Raw genomic sequence first — 24287 nt, forward strand, 5'->3', positions numbered from 1 at the left:
ACTTGCTATTATAATCTTATTCCCTCTCTACTACCCTCTCCTAATTCTATTCCTTTTCATCCGTTGGCGTCTCCCTTCTTCTTGCTCTCTGTTTTCTTCTGTCACTCTTTCGCACCTCCTACTACACACACACACCTCCTACTACACCCATTCTCACAATTCTGATGTTCTCTTCTTCCTCCTAAAACACCTGCTCTCGCCCCTCCGATGTTCTCTCCCTACTACTACAATCATCTCCTATTCACACTTAACCTCCTAACCACAACAATTGGTACCACTCTCTTCACTAACACTTTACCTAATTTCTCCAAACGGGCAGAAAGCAAAAAGCCTCCTCTCCAACAACTCTGCACTCCACTCTCATCCCTTGGTCCACCTGCCCTCCTCCTACCTCATTTGAGCACCTGTCAGCAAACACTGGCTCTACTGTGTTTACATAGCCTTATTCTCCCTGGCTAAACCCTCCCCAGTGTTTCCATTGGACATTAGGGTCAGCTGACTCTTTGGGCCAACCTCCGACTGTCTAACCAAGGAAGTGTTCAAAAGGGCCTTAAGCCCCAACACTTTTCCGGATCCAATTGTAGTTTGCAGGGTTCAAAATTGCAGGAACCTGGGCGCTATTTAGCTTCTGCTTCTGACCTAGGAGGGAATGGTTAGCTTGAAATCAACAGCTACTTTTGGCTGCCGAGGCCCACTGGTGCCTTACAAGTATGCATCTGTGTCAGCATTTGTGAATGTTAATAAAGAAGAATTAGGACACATCTACACATATTGGGTCAATAATAAGGGGCAAAAAGTTAAAGTGTGCATCTCATGAAGAAGTCGGGTCTACAGTGCGCTTTGTACTCCAGGTTCTCCAGCTGTAACTCTTGTCTACTGGGTGATGCCCGACAACCAGGAGCTGGTTTTAGCTACTGTTTATCCAATAAGAGTTCACATGGGCCTTATGCTCCTGGCCATGTTTGTTCCAGTGAGTGTCCTTCTCCGTTTCTTCCGGTCCTTTCAAGTAAGTGGTATTTAAAGATCCTGGGGAAAGAGTCCCACTATCTCACTGTGCTGTGCATCATGTTGCTCTCCCTGTAACAATCTCTCCCACTGTTAGAGCGTTGTCATCTGACTCTGCCAGTTTTTCGCTCTCTTGATTGTGGCCGTTGCCTTGGACTACACTGAGCTACTTAATGGCAGTCGCTTCTACTGTGTTTGGGGCTCCATTGTCACATTTGTGGATTGTTGTGGGGCTGGGGCTGCTGTCCACGTTATTTTATAAGCTAGGAGGTTTCACAACAGCAAAAAGTGTGAAAAGCGCTACTGGTCTGAGCGGAGTTCAGGCTGTTGCACCCAGGTGCTTTCTGGCGAATGTAGTTTTGCTTTGGTTGGTATTTCTTCGGAATGGTGCAAGGACTGCTGGCTGTGGTTCCTCCTGGGTCTAGTACTGGATTATTGTGCTTCTATGATCTCGATGGCTTCTTGGAATGTTTTGAAATGATATACAAAGACCTGGCCAGGGCAAAGATTTCTAGGTACAGAGACAGGAACAGTGGCACCAATAGCCCTGCATGTATTCATGCACTCCACAGAGCCAAGGACTGGGTTCCCTCTGTGACGAACCCCAGGATATTGTCACTGGTTCCATGTGTGAAGCAGCTTCCCATGAGGCCAGGGAGGTGAGGCCGCTACCCGATTGTCCCCCTGGGGGTGGTACTCAGCAGGTTATCTCATGGGGAGGGTACCCCTCCATGGAACCAGTGACAATCACCTTGCGAGAACACAGTAATCCCCGCCCTCATCCCAGACAGCACAGAAAATAAAGGAACATATGAGGATTGTTCGACATCTAGTCCATTCCCACTTAACCAAGAGCCAAGAATATCGAAAGGGCTTGTTCGACCAAAAAGCGGCTACTCGCTCTTTTTCCATTGTAGAGAAAGTATTAGTGTTGCTCCCTACATCTGAGAACAAGATTTTGTCCCGCTGGCATGGTCCATACGAGGTCTTAAAACAGACTTGCCCATGTAATTATATAGTGTCCAAGTCGAATAGGCGACCCAAGTCCCAGATCTACCATATCAACATCTTAAAAGAAGGTAGGAAGATATGGTAGAGTCTTCTTCAGTAAAGATGGGCAGTCTATTAACTGAGGAAGGAGAAAAAAAAATGAATACCATCCGACCTTCCTCTAGCCCAAAAGCATAACATTCAAGACCTCTTAAACCAGTTGCCGGATGTTTTCAAAGAGGAAACCGGGAAGGGTAAAGGGCATTTTTCACTACATCCGTACCCGCCTTGGAAAAGCAGTGAATCGAAAACCATACAGGATCCCAGAAGCCAGAAAATAAATAATCCTCCAGGAAGTGGAGAAGATGCTAGAAGCCAACATTATAGAGCATTCTGAGAGTCCATAACCCTCGTCAATTGTCTTGGTAGCTAAGCCTGATCAATCGTGGAGATTCTGCATAGATTTTTGAAAACTGAACGGTGTGTCCCAGGATAGAGGAGCTGATTGATCGGCTGGGCGTTAGAGAGAATTCTCTAGAATGGCTAATTTCCCTTACCTACCGAGTCCCTCAGCAGCTTTGCTGGATTTCTAGGATTTTTTTTTTCACCTGGTAAGAGTGGGCCTTTTTTTCCCCACTCTAACATGTGTTTTGCTGAGCGTTTTACATTTTTGTGTTCATAGACTGTGGAGCCTCACCTACTCCATAGGCATCATCTTTTTACTGTGTGTCACACAGCACCTTTAGTGCAGTGACACAGGGTTGTCTTTTTCAGGCTTCCCATGTTAAACTCATTTTCTGGGACTGACTACGGTCTCCCAGAAACATGTAAAGTTGCCATTGACTTTATTAGTCTTTTTAAATTCACAGACCCAGTATAAACTATCTTCCATAGAGTACTAGAAAGGGTTAATAGTTATCCCTTTTTGTCCGTCTCACGAAAAATTATTTTGTTCCCCTTTCTTTAAGATTTGGCCTCTAGAAACCAGACTCCAGTTCCTACAGTTGGCCCATGAGATACATTTGTTGGTCATTTGAGTTTCAAAAAGACTAAGGAAAGGCTCTCTCTATACTTCTACTGGCCTAAGATGGGTTCAGACGTTGACATTCTGTAGGAGCTGTCACACTTGCCAAACCTCTGGCAAGAGCGGAGCCAAGAATGTGGCACCCTTGGTGCCTCTCCCAGTGGTGGGAGTTCATTTTGAGAGGGTGGGCATCGACATTGTTGGTCCCCTTGACCCTCCCATGTCTTCAGGAAATAGGTTTATCCTGGTTGTAGTAGACCATGCTACTAGGTATCCTGAAGCAATACCTCTGAGGACTGTTATGGTCAGGATGTGGCTAAGGCTCTACTTGGTATTTTTACCAGAGTAGGGTTTCCTAAGGAAGTGATATCCGAAAGGGGATCCAATTTTATGTCCCACTACACGCAAGCCATGTGGAAAAACTGTGGTGTCACTACAGGTTCTCTACAGCCTACCATCCACAGACAAATGGACTGGTAGAGAGGTTTAATCGTACTATGAAGAGCATGATAGGTACTTTAGAGGAACCCCTTAAAAGAAAGTGGGACCTTCTACTGCCATGCCTTCTCTTTGCTTATAGAGAAGTCCCTCAGGAGGGAGTTGGATACAGTCCCTTTCAACTTCTCTATGGCCATCCAGTCAGAGGTCCATTGGCCCTGATTAAGGAGGGATTGGAGAGTGTTCCTTCCCCCAAGCAAGTCAGAGTGACTGACTATGTGATAGGTCTCCGGAGGAGAATGTCACACATGATGGCAGAAGCAAGTGATCATTTGAAAGCAGGTCAGGCTCTGGTCAAACATTGGCATGACCAGAAGGCCAACATGGTGAGTTTACTCAGGACCAGCTTGTACTAGTTATGGTGCCGACAAGGCAGAGGGCCTTGCAGGACAAATGGATAGGACCCTTCAAGGTTGTTTTGAAACTTGGAGAGGTGAACTATCTGGTAGACTTCGGCAGACCTAAGGAGGCTCCCAGAGTCCTTCACACCAACCGTTTGAAGGCATATGTCTTGAGACCAGAAGTGGGAGCTTTGCTTCTAGCTTCAGCTCAAGAGGAGGAGGAGAGTGTGCCTCTACCCGACCTTCTCAGAGGCCAACCTTTAGATGAGAAGATAGAAGGAGTTAATCTCTCTTCTAATCTGACATCTGAACAACAGGATGAGTGCAAGTTTCTGTTAAACCGGTTTGCCTCCCTGTTTTCACTTTCACCAGGCTTGACCCCTTGGGGCCAGCATGAAATTCTAACTGGTGACTGTTTACCTATGAAAAGCAGAGGTTACAGAATGTCAGAACATGTGAGAATCCACATAAAGGAAGAGGTCAACAAGATGCTTGATCTCGGGGTTATAGAGCCATCTACAAGTCCATGGTCTACTCCAGTTGTTCTAGTACCAAAGGCAGGATCCAAGGAGTGTGGACTATAGAGCTCTAAATGCAGTCACTGATGTCCATCCTTTACCAAGGACAGATGAACTGGTGGATAAACTTGGTGCAGCCAAGTACCTCGGTACATTTGATCCTATGTCAGGCTACTGGCAAATAACCCTGACAGACCATGTCAAGGAGAAAACTGAATTTTTAAGCCCAGCAGGCCTCTACCAGTTTAAGGTTATGCCTTTTGGATTAAAGAATGCACCGGCTACATTCCAAAGGATGGTCAATCAAGTTCTGAACGGGATGGAGGACTTCTGCATGGCATACTTGGATGACATTGCAGTGTTCAGCCCTACTTGGAAAGAACATGTTGATCACTTAGGATTTGTTTTGCAGGCTCTTGAGCAGGCCCATCAGACCATAAACGCAAGAAACTGTCAAATTGGTCAGAACAAAGTTGTCTACCTTGGTCATGAGGTAGGAGGAGGTGAAATAAAGCCATTGCCTAGCAAAGTACAAGATGTACAAAACTGGCCCACCCCTACTACTCAAACCCAAGTGAGAGCCTTCCTAGGTCTCACTGGGTACAACAGGAATTTCATAGAGAACTATGGGAAAATAGCTTCTCCTTTGAATGTAGTCTCCTCTCCAAAATTCCCTAAAAAGTTTAGATGGAATGAGGAGTGCACTCAAGCCTTTGAAAACCTGAAGAAAGCCCTTTGTCAAGCTCCAGTCCTAAGAGCTCCTGATTATCACCAACCCTTAATTGTGCAGACAGATGCATCCAATACAGGTATAGGTGCCGTCCTCAGTCAACTGGATGAGAAAGGTAGGGAGCACCCCATTTGCTTCATCAGTAGGAAAAAGAAGGAACCAGAAACAAGGTGGGCAACCATAGAGCATGAGTGTTTTGCCATTGTGTGGTCTCTGAAGAGGTTTAGACCATACTTGTATGGATCTACGTTTGTGATTCAGACAGACCACCAACCCTTGCAATGGTTAATTCAAATGAAAGAGAAGAACCCAAAACTACTAAAATGGTCAATCTGCCTGCAAGGGTATGATTTCACCATTGAGCACAGGTCAGGATGTCACCACCAAAATGCTGATGGTCTCTCTAGGATGTTTATAACTGACTAGAGTGAAGAGATTCATCCAGGAGTGGATTAAATCCTTCTGTCCCTTAGTCTGGGGGTAGGGTGGGTGAGTGTTAGGGAGAATTCTCCAGAATGTTTAATTTCCCTTACCTACTGAGTCCCTCAGCAGCTTTGCTGGATTTCTAGGATTTTTTTTTTCACCTGGTAAGAGTGTGAGCCTTTTTCCCCCCACTCTTACATGTGTTTTGCTGTGCGTTTTACATTTCTTGAGTTCACAGACTGTGGAGCCTCACCTACTCCATAGGCATCATATTTTTACTGTGTGTCACACAGCACCTTTAGTGCAGTGACACAGGGTTGTCTTTTTCAGGCTTCCCATGTTAAACTCCATTTTCAGGGACTGACTACTGTCTCCCAGAAACATGTAAAGTTGCCATTGACTTTATTAGTCCTTTTAAATTCACAGACCCAGTACAAACTATCTTCCATAGAGTACTGGAAAGGGTTAATAGTTATCCCTTTGTGTCCGTCTCTCATGGAACATTATTTCGTTCCCCTTTCTTTAAGATTTGGCTGGTGGCAGTGGTATCTACCATATTTTTACTACCGTGGTCTATGAAAATAGCCTTAGTACTGTTTTAGGCTATGTTAGTAGCCTCAAACCTTAATCTGCTGGACCCCATTTACTTGTATTTGGTTCTGGATGGGTTTTATTCTTTTTGTAAAGGTCTTTCTCATGCTTTACTCTGCGCCAAACCAGGTTTGGTTCCTTTGTTCATCGTCCTTTGATGGGTTTCTGCACAGAAGCCCTCCTTAGGCGCCAGAGTGTCTGGGGTGGACAGGATGTGAGGGAGGGGTTTTAGGCCCCCTGCACAGGGTCTCCTTGGAGACCCAAATCACACTCTTATTTTATTGGATAGGTGACTGTCCTGCCAGGACAGCCACCCTGCTGTGTGATTGACAGCCAGGCTGTGTGAATGGGGGAAACTGCATAAAAAGAAGGTCTCTGGGACTTGGAAGGCAGAGTCGCCACTGGATCGAGAGAACTGAAGAGAAGTTGAAGGAAGAGCACTAATACCACGACTGAACCTCCTGGTGAGGCCCTGCAGCGGGTCCGAATCCCCTACACTTCTACAACAGAGAAGATCTGCAAGGAATCTTCTTCCCTTGAGCTGGTGGGACCAACCATTTCGCCAAACACCAAGCAAGGCTTCCCTCCCCTGGTCGAATTTGCTGTGCACCGCTGCAGTAAACGAGATAGCCAGGAGGACCAGACCCGGTTTGGGTTTTAAGGAGTGCACCTTTTATTCGTTGCTTTGCTGTTGGTTTCTTCCCTGGGCATTGCAGGACCCTCCAGTCTTCCTCCTTCTTGTCAGTCCGACAGTCGGTTCAGGAACCGTGAGCCTGCAGGACCTGCCAGGAACTTCTGCCTTTGCCACAGCATCCTACTTCTAATAAGGTACTGTTCAAATCCGGTCATTCGTTCCGTCCGACCACGGAGAAAGTGTTTTAAGTCTTTCGCCAATATGAGGGCTTGTCCTTCTCTACTCTTTTAAATAACTTTTTGTTCGACCAACTTCATTTCGAACTCTTGGCAAAGGCTTAACCGCAAACTTAAAATTGGCCCAGGCCTATTGATTTGAATCCCAGTTGTAGGAAGCCTTTTCTAGATTGCCCTGCCTACCTACTTGTTGGTGCTGCTTGATTTTGAATAACCTTCTCTTTCCCTCCCTTTTTAAATTGCTGGAGTGCCATTTTGCTCACACTTCATTTTGAGCTTAACTTGTCCAGCATTCATTGGGTGGCACACTTAATAGTGTATTAGGATTGTGATTTTCTTCTGCTTTATATTAGTGAACTGTTTTACAAATGATGGTGTAAATGTATATTCTTTTACTCAGAAACCTTGAGTCAGTGTTTCTTTGAACCATAGTAATTACTGTCCTTTGTGTAACTTCTGATATTGCTCACTTTACTCTTGAGATAAGTCTAACTGCTCAGCCATCGCTACCACTTTACTGTGTAGTACAGGCTTGTACCAAAGATGAATTTGTACTTACACTTGTAGTCTTAATTGTATGTGGTGTTCCCAAAGGGTACTGCTTATGATTCTGCCCAACACTGGGTGCAGACATTTATATTTTCACGATTGATCCCACCAAAGGCTATTGGCAGGTCTCTCTAAATCCTGAAGATGAGCAAAAGACTGCATTCTCTACAGCTACAAGAATCTTTCAATTTAAAATAAAAATAAATGTCTGGGAGACCTTCTACCAAGAACAAACACAGCCTAATAACCTGTTCTCTTGGAAGTTGCCCACTTGGGAGGGTCCACAACCACATCTTTGCTCACTGTACCTTTCACAGAGGAGAAATAGCCATTTGCCTACCAGTCTGGTCACACCCACATTTTAGCTCACTGTACCTTCTCTGTTTTTTTCGGATTATTTAGACATGGACCCCTTGCTCACTGTGCTTAGAGAGGCACAGCTTCACTTCAGTTATGAGGCCCAATAAGGCTAAAACATGTGTCTGGGGTTGTTATTGGTACTCTTGTTCAGAGGGGTGTCCAGCCAAAGGATCGAAAATAAAGGATCGAATGCCCTTTTGTTCGAATACAAAAGGTTGAATTCTTTTTTTTTTTTCTTTTTTTTTTTTTAAGTGTAGTATGCATAAAAAAAATTTTTTTTAAAAAAAAGCAAACAGGGGGTGAGGAAAAAAAATGAATTCAAAGCTTTTTTTCCATCCTTTTGGAGTAGAAAAAAAGGCATTCAAGCCTTTTGTTTTCGATCCTTTGACCTACAACCGTTCAGAGGAGAATTGTTAAGCATTTCTGTGCTGGACTGCCCAAGTGGGTGGGACCAGACTGATATGGAAATTAATATTTCTCTTCTGTGAAAGTGAGCTAAATGCCTTATTCTGGTTTCGGTGGGGCCTATTTAGATTATATCATTATCCACAGAAAAACCTGTCAGGAAGACAGACCTGTATACAATCACCAAAGCCTTGCAATAGCCCAGACTAACCGCCAACCCAAAGAAATGTAATTTAGCCCAATCCAACTTGAAGTATCTGGGCTTCTTCGTGGGCAAAGTGCTGTCCCAACCCCAGGTAGAAAGGTTAATAAAGAAAACCCCTGTACCAAAAACCAAACGAGATCTAAGAGCCTTCTTGGGACTGGTAGGATACCACCAACGTTCATCCATCACTGCATGTTTGACAGATAAATTGAGAAATGCTGAACCTCAGAAGATACATAAAGTGGGGTAAGGAAGAACAAAGTTGTTTTGATATCCTTAAAGACATACTATGTAATGTATCAATTCTTAAGGTCTCTAACTTTAATAAGCAGTTTGCACTCCTAACTATCCATGGTGGGCCTAGAAGCAGTACTCTCACAGACCTATGAGGGAATAGTGATGTACATTAGAAGAAAATTGTTTCCTAGGGAACAAAACTATTCAACCATAGAACTTGAGGGCCTGGCGATAAAGTGGGCAGTGGGACATCCAAAATATGAACTCACTGGAATAAAGTTCACTTTAAGTACAGACCACTTGCCTGATGGAAACCTGAAGGTGTCTCACCCACTAGTCCCCGGGGATATGTCATCCAGGTGGCCAGAACACTAGGATACTTAGGAACTGAACCCCCCCCCACACCTTTGACAACACAGACACTTTCACGGACAGCTCCCTAAGAGGGAAAATTGACTAACACCCCAGTCGTATACCCGGCATGTCCCAATACAATGGTCAGGCAGGGTCAGGCAATTACTGACCATCACGCATACTTGACTCCTATTACACTTCCCCACACAGATAAAAGGCGAAGCACGGAGCACACTCTGAGCGAGGCAAAACACACAAGGAAACAGAGGTTCTAAGATGGCAGTTTAACACGAAGAGAAAGACGGTGAAACAAAAGGGGATCGCAAGGAGCGGAGTGCCCTTGACCTTTTCGACGACGAACCGTTACTTTCAGGAAGCTTCGCGAATAGAAAGCGTAAGACCAGGAAACCAAGCTGAAGAATCCTGCATTGGTATCAAAGGTACCCAGGGTGAAATCAACACAGCCGGTGAGTTGGGGAGACAGATACCAGAATGGTCTGTGTTGAAGCCAAGGTTGCAAGCAGCAACATTGTATGGTGAGTGTTGAAGCGAACAGCATATGAAACGCATGTGATAACCAACGTGAGTAAAATGGAACAAGAAATTAGTGATTGAACTTTGAAACCAAGATACGATACCTTTGACAAGAGTGGTCCGGCACCGCATGCCTGTTAATTCAAAGGTCTCTGTAAGGTACCCAAATGAGAGTTGACAAAGGTGAAAAAAATGGCAAAGAACTGTTCATCCAAGTGATCCTGCAACAGGTCAAGCAAATTCCTGTGCACAATTGAAAGACTTTGATGTTGATATTGCCAAGAAAGATGATAACAAAGTAGATCAAGTTGGTCCGAGCCCGAACGAGGGAGATCAATTGAAAGCTTTGGGTTAAAGTTAGTTTGTGTTAGAGTGAATTGAATTGGTCCAAGCCCGGCAGAGGGAGACGGACTGAACATTGTGTTAAAATGGATCTGAGCCCGGTTAAGGGGGATCCAACGTCAATGATGAATCCGCTGAGAAATTGAGTATGTGTGAAATCCTGAGAGAAAAGGACCTTATTGTTTGTTTGTTGCATCAGGCCCTCTGAAATAAGAGACTTTGAAAGAGACTTGCGCACGGAAGGCCCTGATGCTAATGTTAGAACTGCACCATCGTGCTAGAGAAGCCAGAGACCGTGCTAAGCTTGATTGTGCCGCCTTTTCCCATGGTGAAAATGTGGAGACGGGAGGCGAACGACCTGAATATCCTTTCTTGAACACTGCCTTCTTTTAAATAACATTTTTTCACACACAATTTGTATTGAGAGGGAAGGATTGGCATAGGTTTTTTTAGTATAGGCCCTTTTGTTTTGACAAGACACTACTAGGACAGAGTTATTATTTGAAGGTCGTAGCTTGCTCCCATCTTTACATTTAGGATTAGATGGGCATTTTTCAAACCCTTTTTTGAAGTTCAATAAACACCCTTGAACTGTTGTCATTTGTGGCTGTCTTACTGTTGATACCATGCCTTCCTTAAATGCCACTTACCAGGTTTAGTTAAAAAAAAAAAAAAAGAGACTAATCCCTTCATCATGTGTTTTCTCAATCTGCAACCCTTTTGTTTTAGCATGGAACATCACAAAGTTAAAGAATAGGGATGTAACGGTATAACGGTATACCGTTAAAGATACCGTGAACCACTTAATTGAACAATAATAACCGTCACATTGTTTATACCGTTATACCGTTCATACCGTTAAGTGTGCTTTTCAACCCGATTTGGAAAGGCTGCAGTAAGCAATTGCTGCGCAGTCTTGATTTTGCACTGTTGGATGTGCCGTCTGCCAAGTAGTTTCAGTTGGAGCAGTTTTTAATGCCATTCCATAAACCACACGTGCCTTACACAAAATCAATATGTTAGCAAAAGGAAGAATAGATACAGTGCCAAGAACGAAAAGGGTTTACTTTGGGGTGGCAGCTTTAGGGTTTATATATTTATAATGGATAATGTTCTCTAAACATATGGCAATGGGGGATTTCGCTGGTTCTATCATTGAATTTACATATAATAAGTCACACTGCGAAATTCACTCATCTCTGTGGGTATTCCCTGCTGCCATACCAAAGGGTAACATGTCAGTGATTACTGAACACCTTTTGGCCTGCAAGTAAACTAAAGCCTGTAACGTAAAGAGAGTGTGAGAGTGTGTGCGTGTGCGTGCGTGTGTGTGTACAAGCGTATACTACCATCACCCTCCATTGATCTGTGGCATGCAGGTTATCAAGATGGCAACATGTTCATCTTCACCAGTAGCCAGTGGGGGAGCAAAAAGCCTAAATGACCACTTAAGAAAAGCTATTCAGTTTGGTTTGCCAGTTGCAGCAGGCCTCCACCCCACCCACTCCTCTCCACACGTGTGTTTGTGTTTGGTGGAAGCAAGGCATTTCAGTGGAAAGCATGTTGAAAAGCCCAATTCTGGCCCTGGGTGCCTGGTTTTGTTTGTGATGATACATCTGTCAATTTATGACCTTTTAGAAAATATGTGTTAAGATTAGTTAACTCCACCTGCTATACCGCGATAACCATGATATACCGTCATTTGGCAAGAAGGTTATGGTACCGTCATAAAACGAATACCGTGACACCCCTAGTAAAGAACAGGGTAATATTGATTTCTTATCCCGATTTCCTTTACCAGATGGAGAAGCCAGCTTCATGAGGGCAAGGGTATGTGACGAATCAGGCCGCTACATGATAGTCCCCCCTGGGGTGGTACTCAGCGGGTAGATCTCATGGGGAGGGAACCCCTCCATGGGACAAGTGACGATCACCTTGGGAGAATGCAGTATTCCCCTCCTCATTTCTGTGCCCTCCTTCCTTTCACACCACTCCGTACCCTGTGGTCCCCCACACTCCTACTTATCTATGTAGAGTTGAGGAAACAAAGTCGCAGGAGAATACTAAGACGAAGAAGAGTGCCACTGAACTCTTTGTTGATCATCAGTTCAGCACTGTGAGGAGGAGGAAGGTTGGAGCAACGAGGAATACCTATGGAAACCAGCCTATGTGGTCTAGTTGTTGGAGATTGCCTATTGGTCTTCCGAAGTACAAATTAGAAGAAGGACTATGCCACTGTCCAAGCCTGTCCCAGAGGAACTTAGAGCAAAGTTTGAATGCTGCAGACAGAGGCACAGGAAGAATCTGAAGATCGGGACGACGGTGGAGAAAAGCATCCATCTTTAAGGGTGCTGCCAAAAACCGGCAGGCCACAAGAAACCGAAGTGAAACAAAGCACGCAGAAGACTTGGGATGCCTCCTGGAGGGAAGCCGTGCAGCCTGACTGCTGAAGCTGGTGTGCGGAACACAGTGGGAGCAGAGAGAGAAGCATCGGAAGCCTGCCCAGAGAGTCAGAGAAGCTCCAACAGGATGCAGCACAGCCGGAACTCGAAAACAAGGTCCAGGTGCTGCCTGGGTCCACGAGAGGGGCTTGGGACAGAACAAGGGGAACCTAAGGGGGGGGGTCGGGCCAGATACAAACTAAAGCTGATAACACATGGGTCAAGGACCCTAAGAGAAATACAAAGACAGAAACATATGCTGCATCAGTAGACACTCGGACCCATCCGAAGTTGGGCGAGGCCCATAAAAGCAAAGCACAAGGGTCAGGGACTCATAAAAGAGTGAAGAAGCAAACAGTCAAGGGCAGAGGCCCAGAGCAAGTCGAAGAAAACCTGAGAGAATATTAAGAGGTCTAGGACACACAAAGATGAGACAGGAGTTGCAAAACAAGTCGGGGAGATCCCGAAACAACCCAGCGGGATCTGGGACCCATGCGAATGAGAAAGAGACATTATCTGGAAGTCGGAGTTCCATAATCAAGTCTGGCAGGATAGTGCACCAGACTCTGCCATAAAGTTTTGAGTTGCAAGTCGGAGAGATCCCGGAACGGACCCATGTGAATGAGAAAGACAATTTTCTATAGTCAAGTCTGGCAGGATAGTACACCAGACTTGGCGCTACAGCTTTGAGTTGAAGAAGAAACATGAGGAAGAGACTTTTCTCCCCACCTTTTTGATACAAGGAAAATATGTTTTGTGACGAAAAGCTCTAAAGTCAAGTCTGGCAGGAGAGTGAACCAGGCTTAACACTACATTTGTGAATTGATACTTGGGAATCTTGTTTTAATGAGTCACTCAATGTGTTTGTACACCACAAACGGAACTTTAAAGCTCTGTATCTGGAACGAGAGAAGCTTCCTTCTGGATTAAGAAGATGCCCAGTTTTTCCTTAGTTTAGTGTAAACGACAGAAATAGGTTTGGAGACTGAATGGTGGACACATTATTTTACAAGACATCCCGACAGAGTCCTTAGAGTTTTGTTGAGGTAGGACAACCCCTCATAGATTATTTCCTTTTCTTTATTTTTATAATAAAAAAGTATTTGCCAACAAGCATGCAACCACTGTGCCAGACTCGAACTTTGCCACCCTTACACTGCTCAACTCCCCCACACCACCTCTGGGTTAGGCTCTGGCTATACCAATAGGCCCTCTATCCAGGTTGAGAGGAGTTACTGTGCTCCCCCGACAGGGTCATGGATATGACCCTATTGCATACTCGACTGTTTCTAACGAGTCCTCCTCTTGGTTTATACCTGCCCCTGTCCAAATGATATTTGGCCAACTCTAACTTTTCCCTGATCGTTTTTCAGAATCTCCTCTTCAAGCTAAACTTTGGAGTGAGGACAAGGGCAGTGAAGAGAGACTCCATGTTTTCCCCTCCCTGTGTGCTGAAATGTATCTGTGCAGTACACCAATGCACCATGCCATGCCTCTTCAAAAAGATTCATGCCAGTGTGTTTCTCTCAATTGTGCAGCCAACCAGCAGGAGAGGAGCCAGAGCCGCAAAGACGGAAAAGACAACAACCCTGCAGTGTCACATGCAGACCGCAACAGCTCAAGGGAGGCTTGGACCCAAAAGTCCAGGGAAGCCCCTCCTACAGAAAACACTACCCTAGTAATGTCACCCGAGCTGTAGAGCGGCAAAAAGAAAGATACTTGGCCAACCAACAGCTGTGCAGCGGCAAAACAAGCTGCAGAAAGACTCATACACACAGGCAACAATCAGCAGCCAGCAATGTGCAATCTACACTGCCAGGGACCAAACGGCTGGGTCCTAACCTTAATGAGAACTTTACTTACCATAGGTGTGCCCAGTCATGAGCCCCATAACACAAGGAGAGGAGACTTCCCAGGCCACCAGTCATTCACCACAGCAAGCCTGCACAGAGAAAGTGGACATCTTAGCCCCTATTTAAGAGTTTTGCACTTTATATACATGCCCTGGGTGGGAAAGCCAGAGCCAGATCGGCCAGGGAGAGTCATCCAATCCCAGCAGAGGGATGTTTTAAGCAGGGAAAAGGAAGTCGGAAGTGTAGGTCATTTGGGTGAGGTCAGCACTGGAGGACGACCAAGAGAGCAGCAGGAGGAAGGAAGGAGTGGTAGAGTGTAGAGGCGTTTAATGGCGAAGGTGAGATATTTGCTTACTGAGTGCCAGGGTACTGCAGTGAGAGTAGGCGTGGGAGGAAGAGTAGGAGTAGTAGGAGTAACAACAAAAAGGTGGAAGCGAGTTGTGGGACAAGTGAAACATCTGAGGGATAACAGCATGGTCGGAGGAGGAAGGAGAAATAGGGGAAGAGTAAGGAAAGGGGCAAGAGCGGGCGTGACAGAATTAGACTGGTTCCATCAGCGTATGTGGAAAGCACTATCCAAACTCTGATTAGACCATTAACCTGTTGCTAAAGTAGGCATAGTTTAGAAGTCCCTTAGGGAGTCTAGATAGACAGTTTTTACCTCAACATTACAATTATAATTGTTCATTTATTACGTGCTTAATACCAACGAGTGGTTTCTAAGCACGGGATTGGGATTCAAACCTGTGTTGCGCTGCGTTTTCTTGCTTCCAAGACAAACACGTTGCCCCTGAGCTATCCTCCCTCCCAAACATCTCTAGTCCAGGTCAGATTCAGAAAGTAAGGGGTCAGCATTTTATAGAATTTACCAGGATTACGGACACTTGGGTTACCAAGGAGAGTCGTGGGAAGACAATGGAGAGAGGGACGGCCTTTGGCCCCACAAACATTAAAAAATAGAAACCCTTGAACTGTCCTTGAGACTCAGAATGATTCATGTGCCATCCATGACGCCCGGTTCACTCAAGAGGGTGTTGCTTGTATATTGAAGCATTGATCTTTGCAGTAGAAGTCTCCTCCCCAATAACAGATCCAGAGGGAGATTTGGGATCATGAGGATTTTGATGTTCCAGACTGTTTTCCCAATCTGTATTGGATCTCTTGCCATGCTGTGGGTCATTCAATCCCTGTGGATGCAACAGGTGGACATGTTGTTCTATACCGTGGAACTAAAGCAAATGAGAGTCAATATTGGGCAACGCTGCTGGCCAGAAGCGGGCCGAAAGATATCTGGGACCCATTAAGAAGGTATTTAGACAAGAGGGCGCCCGAAGAAGCTGCAGGAAATGGAGAGGAGAGGAAACAGAGAGGAGGAAGATGAAGAAAGATGAATGGAGGTTTAGAAGGCCAAAACACATTAGGAGGACCCACAGCATCGGTGGGGCCGGCAGAGACACAGCAATCTAAAACGGGGAGCTTTGGGGTACGACAAGGGATACGAAACCAGTAGGGTTAAGAATGACCGGTACTGTAACATGTAGGCTGAAATTCGTTGTAAAATTGGGGCATCAAAGATATAACGGAACCTCAGGGACAAGTGTAGGAGTTAAACAAGGTCACGTTAACATGAAATCGAACTGGGGGAGAATACAGAAAGGTGAAAAGTGCAAGAATTATAGAGAAAATACAGGATATGACGAACTTGTAATGAATAATGTAATCGTGCACAAATCTATTTGTAATAATATATTATTTCCAGATGAACTGGAACATTGTGCAGTTGGCAAATATTGGCTTGGGCATAGGTTTTGTAGTTTTGGCAAACAATCCGTATCTATAGCAGAATTAAAACACTTGTTTTTTCATTGCTGACAGAGTGTTATGTTCTTTTTGGATATGCGGGGTTGCATTGGTGTATATACATGTTTGCACTAATGAGTTTGAAATGAATAAAAATGTAATATTAAAAAAGATAGAAGGCATTCAATCCTTTCTGGAGTTTGCAACACTTATTCAGAACTTTTCTGATACGGTCTCCCCAATTTATCAAATTAATGGACTGACTACGTGGAAAAAGCATTCCATACTCATAAGGATGTCTACACTATGGCCCAAATCCTTCCACACACAGATATCACAAATCTATTTCGGGTAGCAATAGATGCTTCCATCGATGCTTGAAGGCAATTCACTCCCAAAAAAGACACTGATGGGATATGGCACCTGATTGTGTATCACTCCCAGAAACTCAATGAACGTGAGGGAAATTATTCAATAACTGAAGCAACTGGCAAACCAAACTGAATAGCTTTTCTTAAGTGGTCATTTAGGCTTGATGTTTTTTTCCAAGAAGATGGTTGACTATGCCTTTGAAATTATTGGCGGGACCTGTGGGTCTATATATGACATGAATGTTTACTGTGTCTTTGGGGGAGAGGGTAGGTTTGGCTGAGAGGATGTCAATGGAGTCTTCCCCTGTGGTGGAAGTCTGTCTTAAGGCTAGGGTGTCTTTAAAGATTAGTGCGACTCCACCTCCCATTTTAGTTAGTCTGTCCTGTCTTAAGATCGAGTAACCTGATGGTACAGCTAAGCTGATAGTCGGGCCAGAGGCAGGGTGCAACCATGTTTCTGTTATGGCTAACATGTCTAGGTCTTGGTTGGTAATAATGTCATTGACTTCTAAAGCGTGGGCGTTGAGTGAGCGAACATTTAATAGAGCACATTTGAGGTGTTGGAGCTTTTTTGGTTGAGGTGGCTTGATGTTGGAGATAGGGATAAGCTTTTTGGTAGCGTGAGTAGGCTTATTAGTCAAGTGATGTCTGACTTTACATTGGTCATGTGAGGTTGGAGCGAGCGTCGGAGACCTGTTAAGGTGCTTGCGGGTAATAGTGTATGGTGGGCAACAGGTTTTAGCGTGAGTGCAAGAGCCTAGGCGTGAGTTCCTCGGTGTTACCTGCATGGGTGTGGAGAGGAAAGCTAGAGGGAGTGTGCGTGTTCTGAGTCTGTGCTGTCTGAGTATGATCTCGGGAGGAGTAGCGTGTGTGGTGGTGTATCTGAGTTCCATGATATGGCTGTTGGGTTGCCCTGTGGGCACAGAGTAGACAATAGTGCTAGTCAGTAAGGTGTAGACTAGACCTGTGAGGAGGTACAATGTGTGGCAGGTGTACATGTTGAGATAAGTTAGCGAGAGCTGGTGGGTAAAGGTCTCTAAGCGACCATAAGGCGCAACACAATATCACAGTGGTCTCTGGGCGACCATAAGGCGCAACACAATATCACAGTGGTCTCTGGGCGACCATAAGGCACTACACAATATCACAGTGGTCTCTGGGCAACCATAAGGCACTACACAATATCACAGTGGTCTCTAGGCGACCATAAGGCACTACACAATATCACAGTGGTCTCTGGGCGACCATAAGGCACTACACAATATCACAGTGGTCTCTGCGCGACCATAAGGCACTACACAATATCACAGTGGTCTCTGGGCGACCATAAGGCACTACACAATATCACAGTGGTCTCTGGGCGACCATAAGGCAGATGCAGTTATCAAGTGGCAGCATACAGCAAAGCAGGGCCAGGGCAGCAAACAGGTGAAAAAAAATGTTGCTAATATGGGGCAAGAGTGGGTTGGGTACTTATGCATGTGCATAACAGTTCAAGGTCTCTGGCTAGAGGAGTAGGTTGTGGAAGGGGGGCAGTATGCTTACCCTGTAAGCTGGAGGGCAAGGGGTCGTGGCGCTAGGCTCGACGGTGTAGACAGGCTGGAGACAGGCACAGTGCCTTTGTGTGTGCCTTCGTGGTGGGCCGGCTCCAAGCCTGTTATATGCCTCTGAAGGTCTCCCAGCTGGCAAAAGACTATCAAGTTACCTGGATGGTTGTGCCTTGAAGAAGCTACCGGACACAATACTTCATTAGACTCAGAACTTTCAGTGGAAGAAATGATGGGGGTAGCATCCCAATTAAACAGCAGGAAATGTACTGGTCCGGACGGGCTCACTACAGACTGTCACAGAATCATGCCTAGTGTAGTCTTCGAGGTCCTATTGGAGGTATTGAGTCAAGGCGGAAATGTGTGCTACCAACAACAACAAGACATGCTTCAATCTCAGTACTGTCAAAGAATGGGAAGCCGCCAACTTCTATAGGGAGTTATAGGCCAATCAGTCTGATAAATACTGATAATAAGATCCTAGCCAAAGCGATTTAATTGTGGATTGAGAATACCTTAGAACATCTAACTGACCCTAATCAGTCCGGCTTTGTGAGAGGAAGGAGCACTTCATCTCGAAACTGATATTGACACTGCAGGGTTGCAATAAGTTGAACCGCAACGCAGCTGTTTTTTCATTGGATTCCGAGAAGGCATTTGACCGAATTGAGTGGAGTTTTCTTTTCCGTTTGCTCTACCAAGGCACTTTGGATTTGGTGGGGATATCATTGAATGGATTTTGTTGCTTTATTGGAAGCCAACGGCTGCTGTAAATACAAACAGATGGTCATCCGAATGGTTCGAACTGGGCCGTGGGACAGGGCAGGGATGCCCGCTATCGCCTCTTGTGTTTGTGCTGGAGATGGAGCCGCTTGCAGTGAAGATCAGAAGTGATAAGGAGATCGAAGGAGTTCAGTATGGAGATATGTTACAGAAAATGTGGTTATATGCAGATGACATGCTGTTAGTGCTACAGTCCCTGGACTCCTCACTGGTGGTGATGATGCAACAAATTCAATCATTTTCTGGATATATGATCAATTGGGCAAAATCGGAGGCGATGCCGGCTTCATCTGCCTGCTCCAGTGCATGTGTCATGAGGTTTGGATTTTGTTGGCGTTGTTGGGTGTCCAGAGAAAATGAAATATCTGGGGGTCTGGTTAATAAATGAGGTATTTCAAATGTTGGATACTAACATGAATAGCGAATTGGCAAGATGGACAGAATTGAAGCTATCACTATTGGGGAAGGTTAATGCCATCAAAATGCCATCTGCGCCACGCATCAATTATGTGATGAGCATGTTACCACTACATGTAAAAACGAAAAACTTTAAAAGGGATTGATGGCTTGCTTCAAAACTTCTTGTGGGAAAACAAACAGCCACGGCTTAAACTGTGAAAATTACAGCTCCCTTGATAAAAAGGTGGTCTAGGGATTCCTGATTTTGCATTATACCATCTTTTGCCCTCTGCAGTACACTTGTTGTCGTTCCTGGAGGAATCCCCAAATAAGTGGGCAAGGGCAGAGTCTAGTCTGAGCACGCCGCTGTCGCTTGAGGCACTTGTGTCATCTAAAAGGTCATACACCAGTAACAGAATTTCGAAGGAAAAAGTGGCGGAAGATGGAGGAATTGACTGGGTAGGAAGGTACAGTCAAAGCAAGGTCAACTATTTGGATAAACACAAATGTACGAGTCAATGGAAAACCACTGTTCTGGCCAGACTGGTTCTTAGGTGGAGTACAATTGATCAGAGATCTAATCAAGGACAATAAATGGATTCCCTTTTGACTACCACAAAAAACCTCAGAGGTTGCACTTATGGTGAATATCGCAAAGAATGGCATTTAGTGAGCTGAAAGTGTCGGAGGATGATGTTCTTAGAAGACATAATGACACTGAAGGTGAAAGGACATTGTGCTTCTGGTATGTACACATTTTTGATGAGTTTTAGGCCCCCGAACGAGCAGCTTGGACCCGATTGCTTGGGTACGGAGATGACGACTGGGTAATGGGAAAAATTGTGTGGGAATGTTGCATTAACTTCCCTGAATCCTGGAGAGAGAGTCTGTCAGGTCAAAATACTGAATAATGTATATTGGACTCCAGTCATGATGCTTGCAAGAGGCTTGAGTGATGCAGATGTTTGTTGTGGGTATGGCCATCGGGAGGTATCATTCGAGCACATGATCTGGAAATGTTCAAAAAAGGTGAGGTTCTTTTGGTTGGAGGTGACTGGAACGATGAATAGAGCTTTGATAAAAGATATTGATTTTGACTTCCAAACTGTAATTTTGGGGGCTGACATCCTCTTGGAGGATTTGAGCCAACCGCAGAGGTGCTGGTTTTTTTAGGGCCGCACTCTCTGCAAAATAAATCATTCTGAGGGACTGGAAAAGTGTCACTGTTCCTTGCAGGTCTTCCTGGATTGAGGATTTAAGTAAAAGGGCTCTGATGGAGAGGGTTATTCTGGGCAAACGAAAGAAAACGAACTTGTATGAAGGAATATGGGTGAGGTTCTTGTAAATTATTTGATTTATGAACTTGTTTGGCCAGCTCGCCCTGTATTTATGTACACCTTTTTATAATAGTGTTTTTGATAACGTGCTTAATACTGAAGAGGTTTCTAAGCGCGGACCCGGGTTTCAAACCGTGTTGCTCTGCGTCGTCTTGCTTCCAAGAGGAGTGTGTTGCCACTGACCTATACTACCCATGCCTTGTTTTATTATATTGATATTGTATACATTGTATTATATTAGACTATACTGTATTGTTGAATTATAGTAAAACTAATAAAGATGTGAATATAAAAAAAGATTGGATTGCATAATATGAAGCCTCCGGTCTTGAATAGAATGGCCTATCAACAGACAATTATAGAATCCTTTTTTCACCTGCCCTGGTGATTCAAAGGGTTAAGAGGTATGCACTGTAACTCACCTGTCATATTCAGTAATGCATACTGTAAATGTGATGTCTTATTATGTCAATCAGGCAATGACATTCAACATTCCAATTTAGAATGTCATTGCGCACACACCAACGATCTTTTATGTTGGTCTGCCCTCAGTACGGGTGATGTCGGGGGGCTTTTCATTATTGAAATTAATGCATAATTACACACTTCTATATAGTTGGATTCATTGAGTGGTTCCATACCCTGGATTCCAACATCCCCCGTTGTAATCTCAGTGTTGGGAACGTTTTTGTCCATGCAGCTAGATCACCTGTATGGAAAGGCTATGGGCCTCATTACAACTCTGGCGGTAGCCATACCGTTAAAAACGGCTCAGCTGCCGGAGTTGCATTTTTTCCGGCACCCCACGAATGGGCAAGAACGGGGTAATGCTGAGCTGGGTAGACCCGGTAATTGCCCATTTGCGGGTGCCGGAATCAAGTGCCTCCCAATCCCCATTCTTCCCCATAGAGCTGAATGGGGATGGGGACGTCGGACGCACCAGCACATTCAGAGTTGTGCCGGTGCATCTGACGGGCTCTGCTTGCGGGTGCCGTTACACCCGCCAGGAAAAACCAGCGGCAGAGCTCGTAGTATGGCGGTCCGGGAACTACGGTACTGGCATGCTTACCGGTACCGTAGTTCCCAGACCGCCATGCTCGTAATGAGGCCCAATGTCTCTGAAAGGTGTTTGCTTGAATGATGCCACAGTTGTTTTTCTGTCCAAGGTAGATCCCAAATTGTGGGGAGCTTGTAGATTTCAACAATATTTGGGCCCATGAGCCCAGTAACTTGTGTATTTTAGTCGGTTCTATGTGATTTCCTCAAATACAATTGGTTGATTTCGCAAAATTCTTTTTTGTTTGGGACATTTCAACGCAAATGTAAGTGGGGGAGACCCAGCCCAAACCCTTCTCCGCACCCCATCTTTTTCATTACCCAAACCCACCTGCCCCACATACATTTTTAATTTTAATTCGTCCAAAAACATTCAACTAATTCTTCGTCGACCAATTCTGCTGTGGTGAAAACACCCTATCCATCTTGGCACAACGTTTGAAAGGTGATCCCTTTCTCCATCTGCAGCCAGTATAGGCACTGCAGAGGAGGAGTAGTGTGGGTTGATTTTTTCCAATCAAAGATATGACCCCTGCGCTCCTCTGGCACCAACTCTTTGTGTGTAGAGCGTTTGCTAAACAGAGAGCAGGAGGTTGATCGCTTTCCTCATCTGGCTCCCTTCTTTAGAACAGCCTCCCTCTCCCTCTTCGTCTTAAGCAGGACTTTCTTAAATTACAGAAGCTGCTCAAGAATTTCCTCTTTACTACTCCTCCTCCTTCCCCTCTCCCCTCCCCCCACTCTCCTCTGCTAATATCACAGTTGCTTGTTCAGGGCCCTTATGCATCCTCGGGCACTGACCTCACACACCAAATCGCCCCCTGCTTCTGTCTATCCTCAGCACTTGCCTCGGCCCAACCTCCACCCTGGCGACTCGCACTTACCTTACACTTCACTTGTTGCTCACCCATGAGCACCACAGCACTTACCCCATTCCCGCTCCCTTCTGCACTTGCACGTTCTGAACACTCACAAAGCATAGTAGGTTTGTGCCCCCCTCCGCCCCCCCCAACTTGATTTAATATATTTTTGCATTTCAATTGTTTCACAGTCCTCTCCCTGTTGCCCCGTGGGCACTTTGAAACAGTGTTTACTTCTTGTATAAATAATCGCGTTAACAAGCAAACAATAAATAAATAAACATCTGGGTGAATGATTCTTGACTAATTAATCTCTGTCCTCTGTGTGCAAACTTCACTTGCAGATGTGAATTTTGGCAGGTGTATAATCTGAGTACCATTCCACTTGGTCGTTAGGAAGACTGCTAGACTTGAAGTTACATTTCCCCGAGCGCCTCTGCCCAAGCAGCGGGTGGATGGGGGGGGCGGGGGGGGTTGGTTGGTGTCGGAGTCCCTCGGAGGTCCCGAGGTCTCCGTCACAACAATTACATTTCCCAGATTCATTATTATTTTGCAACAGGTTTGTAACTAAGAATAATCACAATAGCATATTCCGAGGGAATCTTATTTACATTATGCACGACTTCTTACAACTCTTACCAAGCAAAGGATTTGTAAGGCTTAATCTTGCAAGTTAATTCCGCCACTTTTATATAAATCTGAGAGAAGCCTTTTGGGAGGGGGTGAACATGCATTGTAATCTATTCCCTGAATTAAATCGTTATTTTGAACCGAGGCAAAGTCGACCTACCTCGAAAAAAGGGAGCACTAGAGATGAACACGTCCTTCTTGTTGAAAAGTGAGCTCTGCTTAGCAGGAGTGGCTGCAGTGCCGGAGGGCTAACTCCCCGGAGACTTAACCAGCGCCACAGAGCCCAGTAATCATGACTCAGCAGCGAGCGCCAAGGCTGTTACGACAGCGGTGCATAAAGAAAGCGTGCGAGCTAGCCCCTTTACTACTTCCCGGTACTACTCCCACCATGTGGACATTTGTAAGTACTAGCCAAAGCTTGAGAGACATTACCGTCACGTAGACACCATAACCTACTGAGGACATTCTTCACCAGAAGGTTTATGGTTCGTAGCGAAACCGTTAAGTGCCATTTCTAAGAACTGCAATGTCTAAAGCAACACATGGCTTTCAAGGCTCCCTAACGTGCATGTGTATTGACCACAGAAAAAAGAAAAAAACGGAAGATCACAGCACATGGAGTGCTGGGATTACTTACCAGTAATCTTCATTACACACAGTCCTACTCTTCTTCGTCCCCGTGCTTACTGTTGCATGTCACCCCTCCTGGGAGCATGGTAGCTCCCAGGACTTGTGCTTGGATGACATGGTTTTAACCATGAGCCATCTAATAAATGGGACACTTCGGCTCGCCAGTCTAACAAAGAGCTATCTCCGGTGTTGTTTTGGTTGGACACCATGCTTGTGCTACACCGCAGGAGGCCCAATGGCTGCCCCGCACGAGGACAGTGCCTCTGCTGGGCAACACCGTCCCACCTTAAGATATTGGCCGTGTGGCCACGTGTAGTAAAATAATGCACAGTAGACTTGAGGGATTCTGACGGAACTGCTTTATTGTGGCTCCCGCATCAGCTTCCTTAATGCAAATATAACTCTGTATATAAACTGTGGGCAACAGGCCCTGCACACAAGCTTGCTGCATAACAAAGAATAAGGTCCATGAATGATTGTCAGTCTTAAGAGGAGCAGAAGGAGCTAAACCTGCTCTGTGACCTCTGCTCCGGATTCTGGCACTTTGCGCTCGCGGGAGCTTTCATTTCTGCTTTGTGCGAGATCTCGCGAGACATGGGGTCCCGCG

General features: G+C 45.3%; 1 protein-coding gene across 2 annotated transcripts in view; it reads right to left on the reverse strand.

The window, feature by feature from the left end:
• AIFM2 (AIF family member 2) overlaps nucleotides 1-23657 on the reverse strand; it is a 488087-nt gene extending 464430 nt beyond the window's left edge. The window contains exons 1-2 of one of the 2 annotated variants that reach the window (XM_069610712.1): nucleotides 23211-23328; nucleotides 14281-14359 (exon numbers count right to left, since the gene is read on the reverse strand). In XM_069610712.1, the coding sequence (XP_069466813.1) occupies nucleotides 14281-14283 (3 nt within the window). In that variant the 5' untranslated portion in view covers nucleotides 14284-14359; nucleotides 23211-23328. Of the gene's footprint in view, nucleotides 1-14280; nucleotides 14360-23210 lie in introns of both variants that reach the window. The other variant, XM_069610711.1, reaches the window with a different exon arrangement.
• Nucleotides 23658-24287: the final 630 nt, after the last annotated feature.

The sequence above is a fragment of the Ambystoma mexicanum genome, chromosome 8 (genome assembly GCF_040938575.1).
Source record: "Ambystoma mexicanum isolate Mex_15411 chromosome 8, UKY_AmexF1_1, whole genome shotgun sequence".
NCBI classification, from domain to species: domain Eukaryota; kingdom Metazoa; phylum Chordata; class Amphibia; order Caudata; family Ambystomatidae; genus Ambystoma; species Ambystoma mexicanum.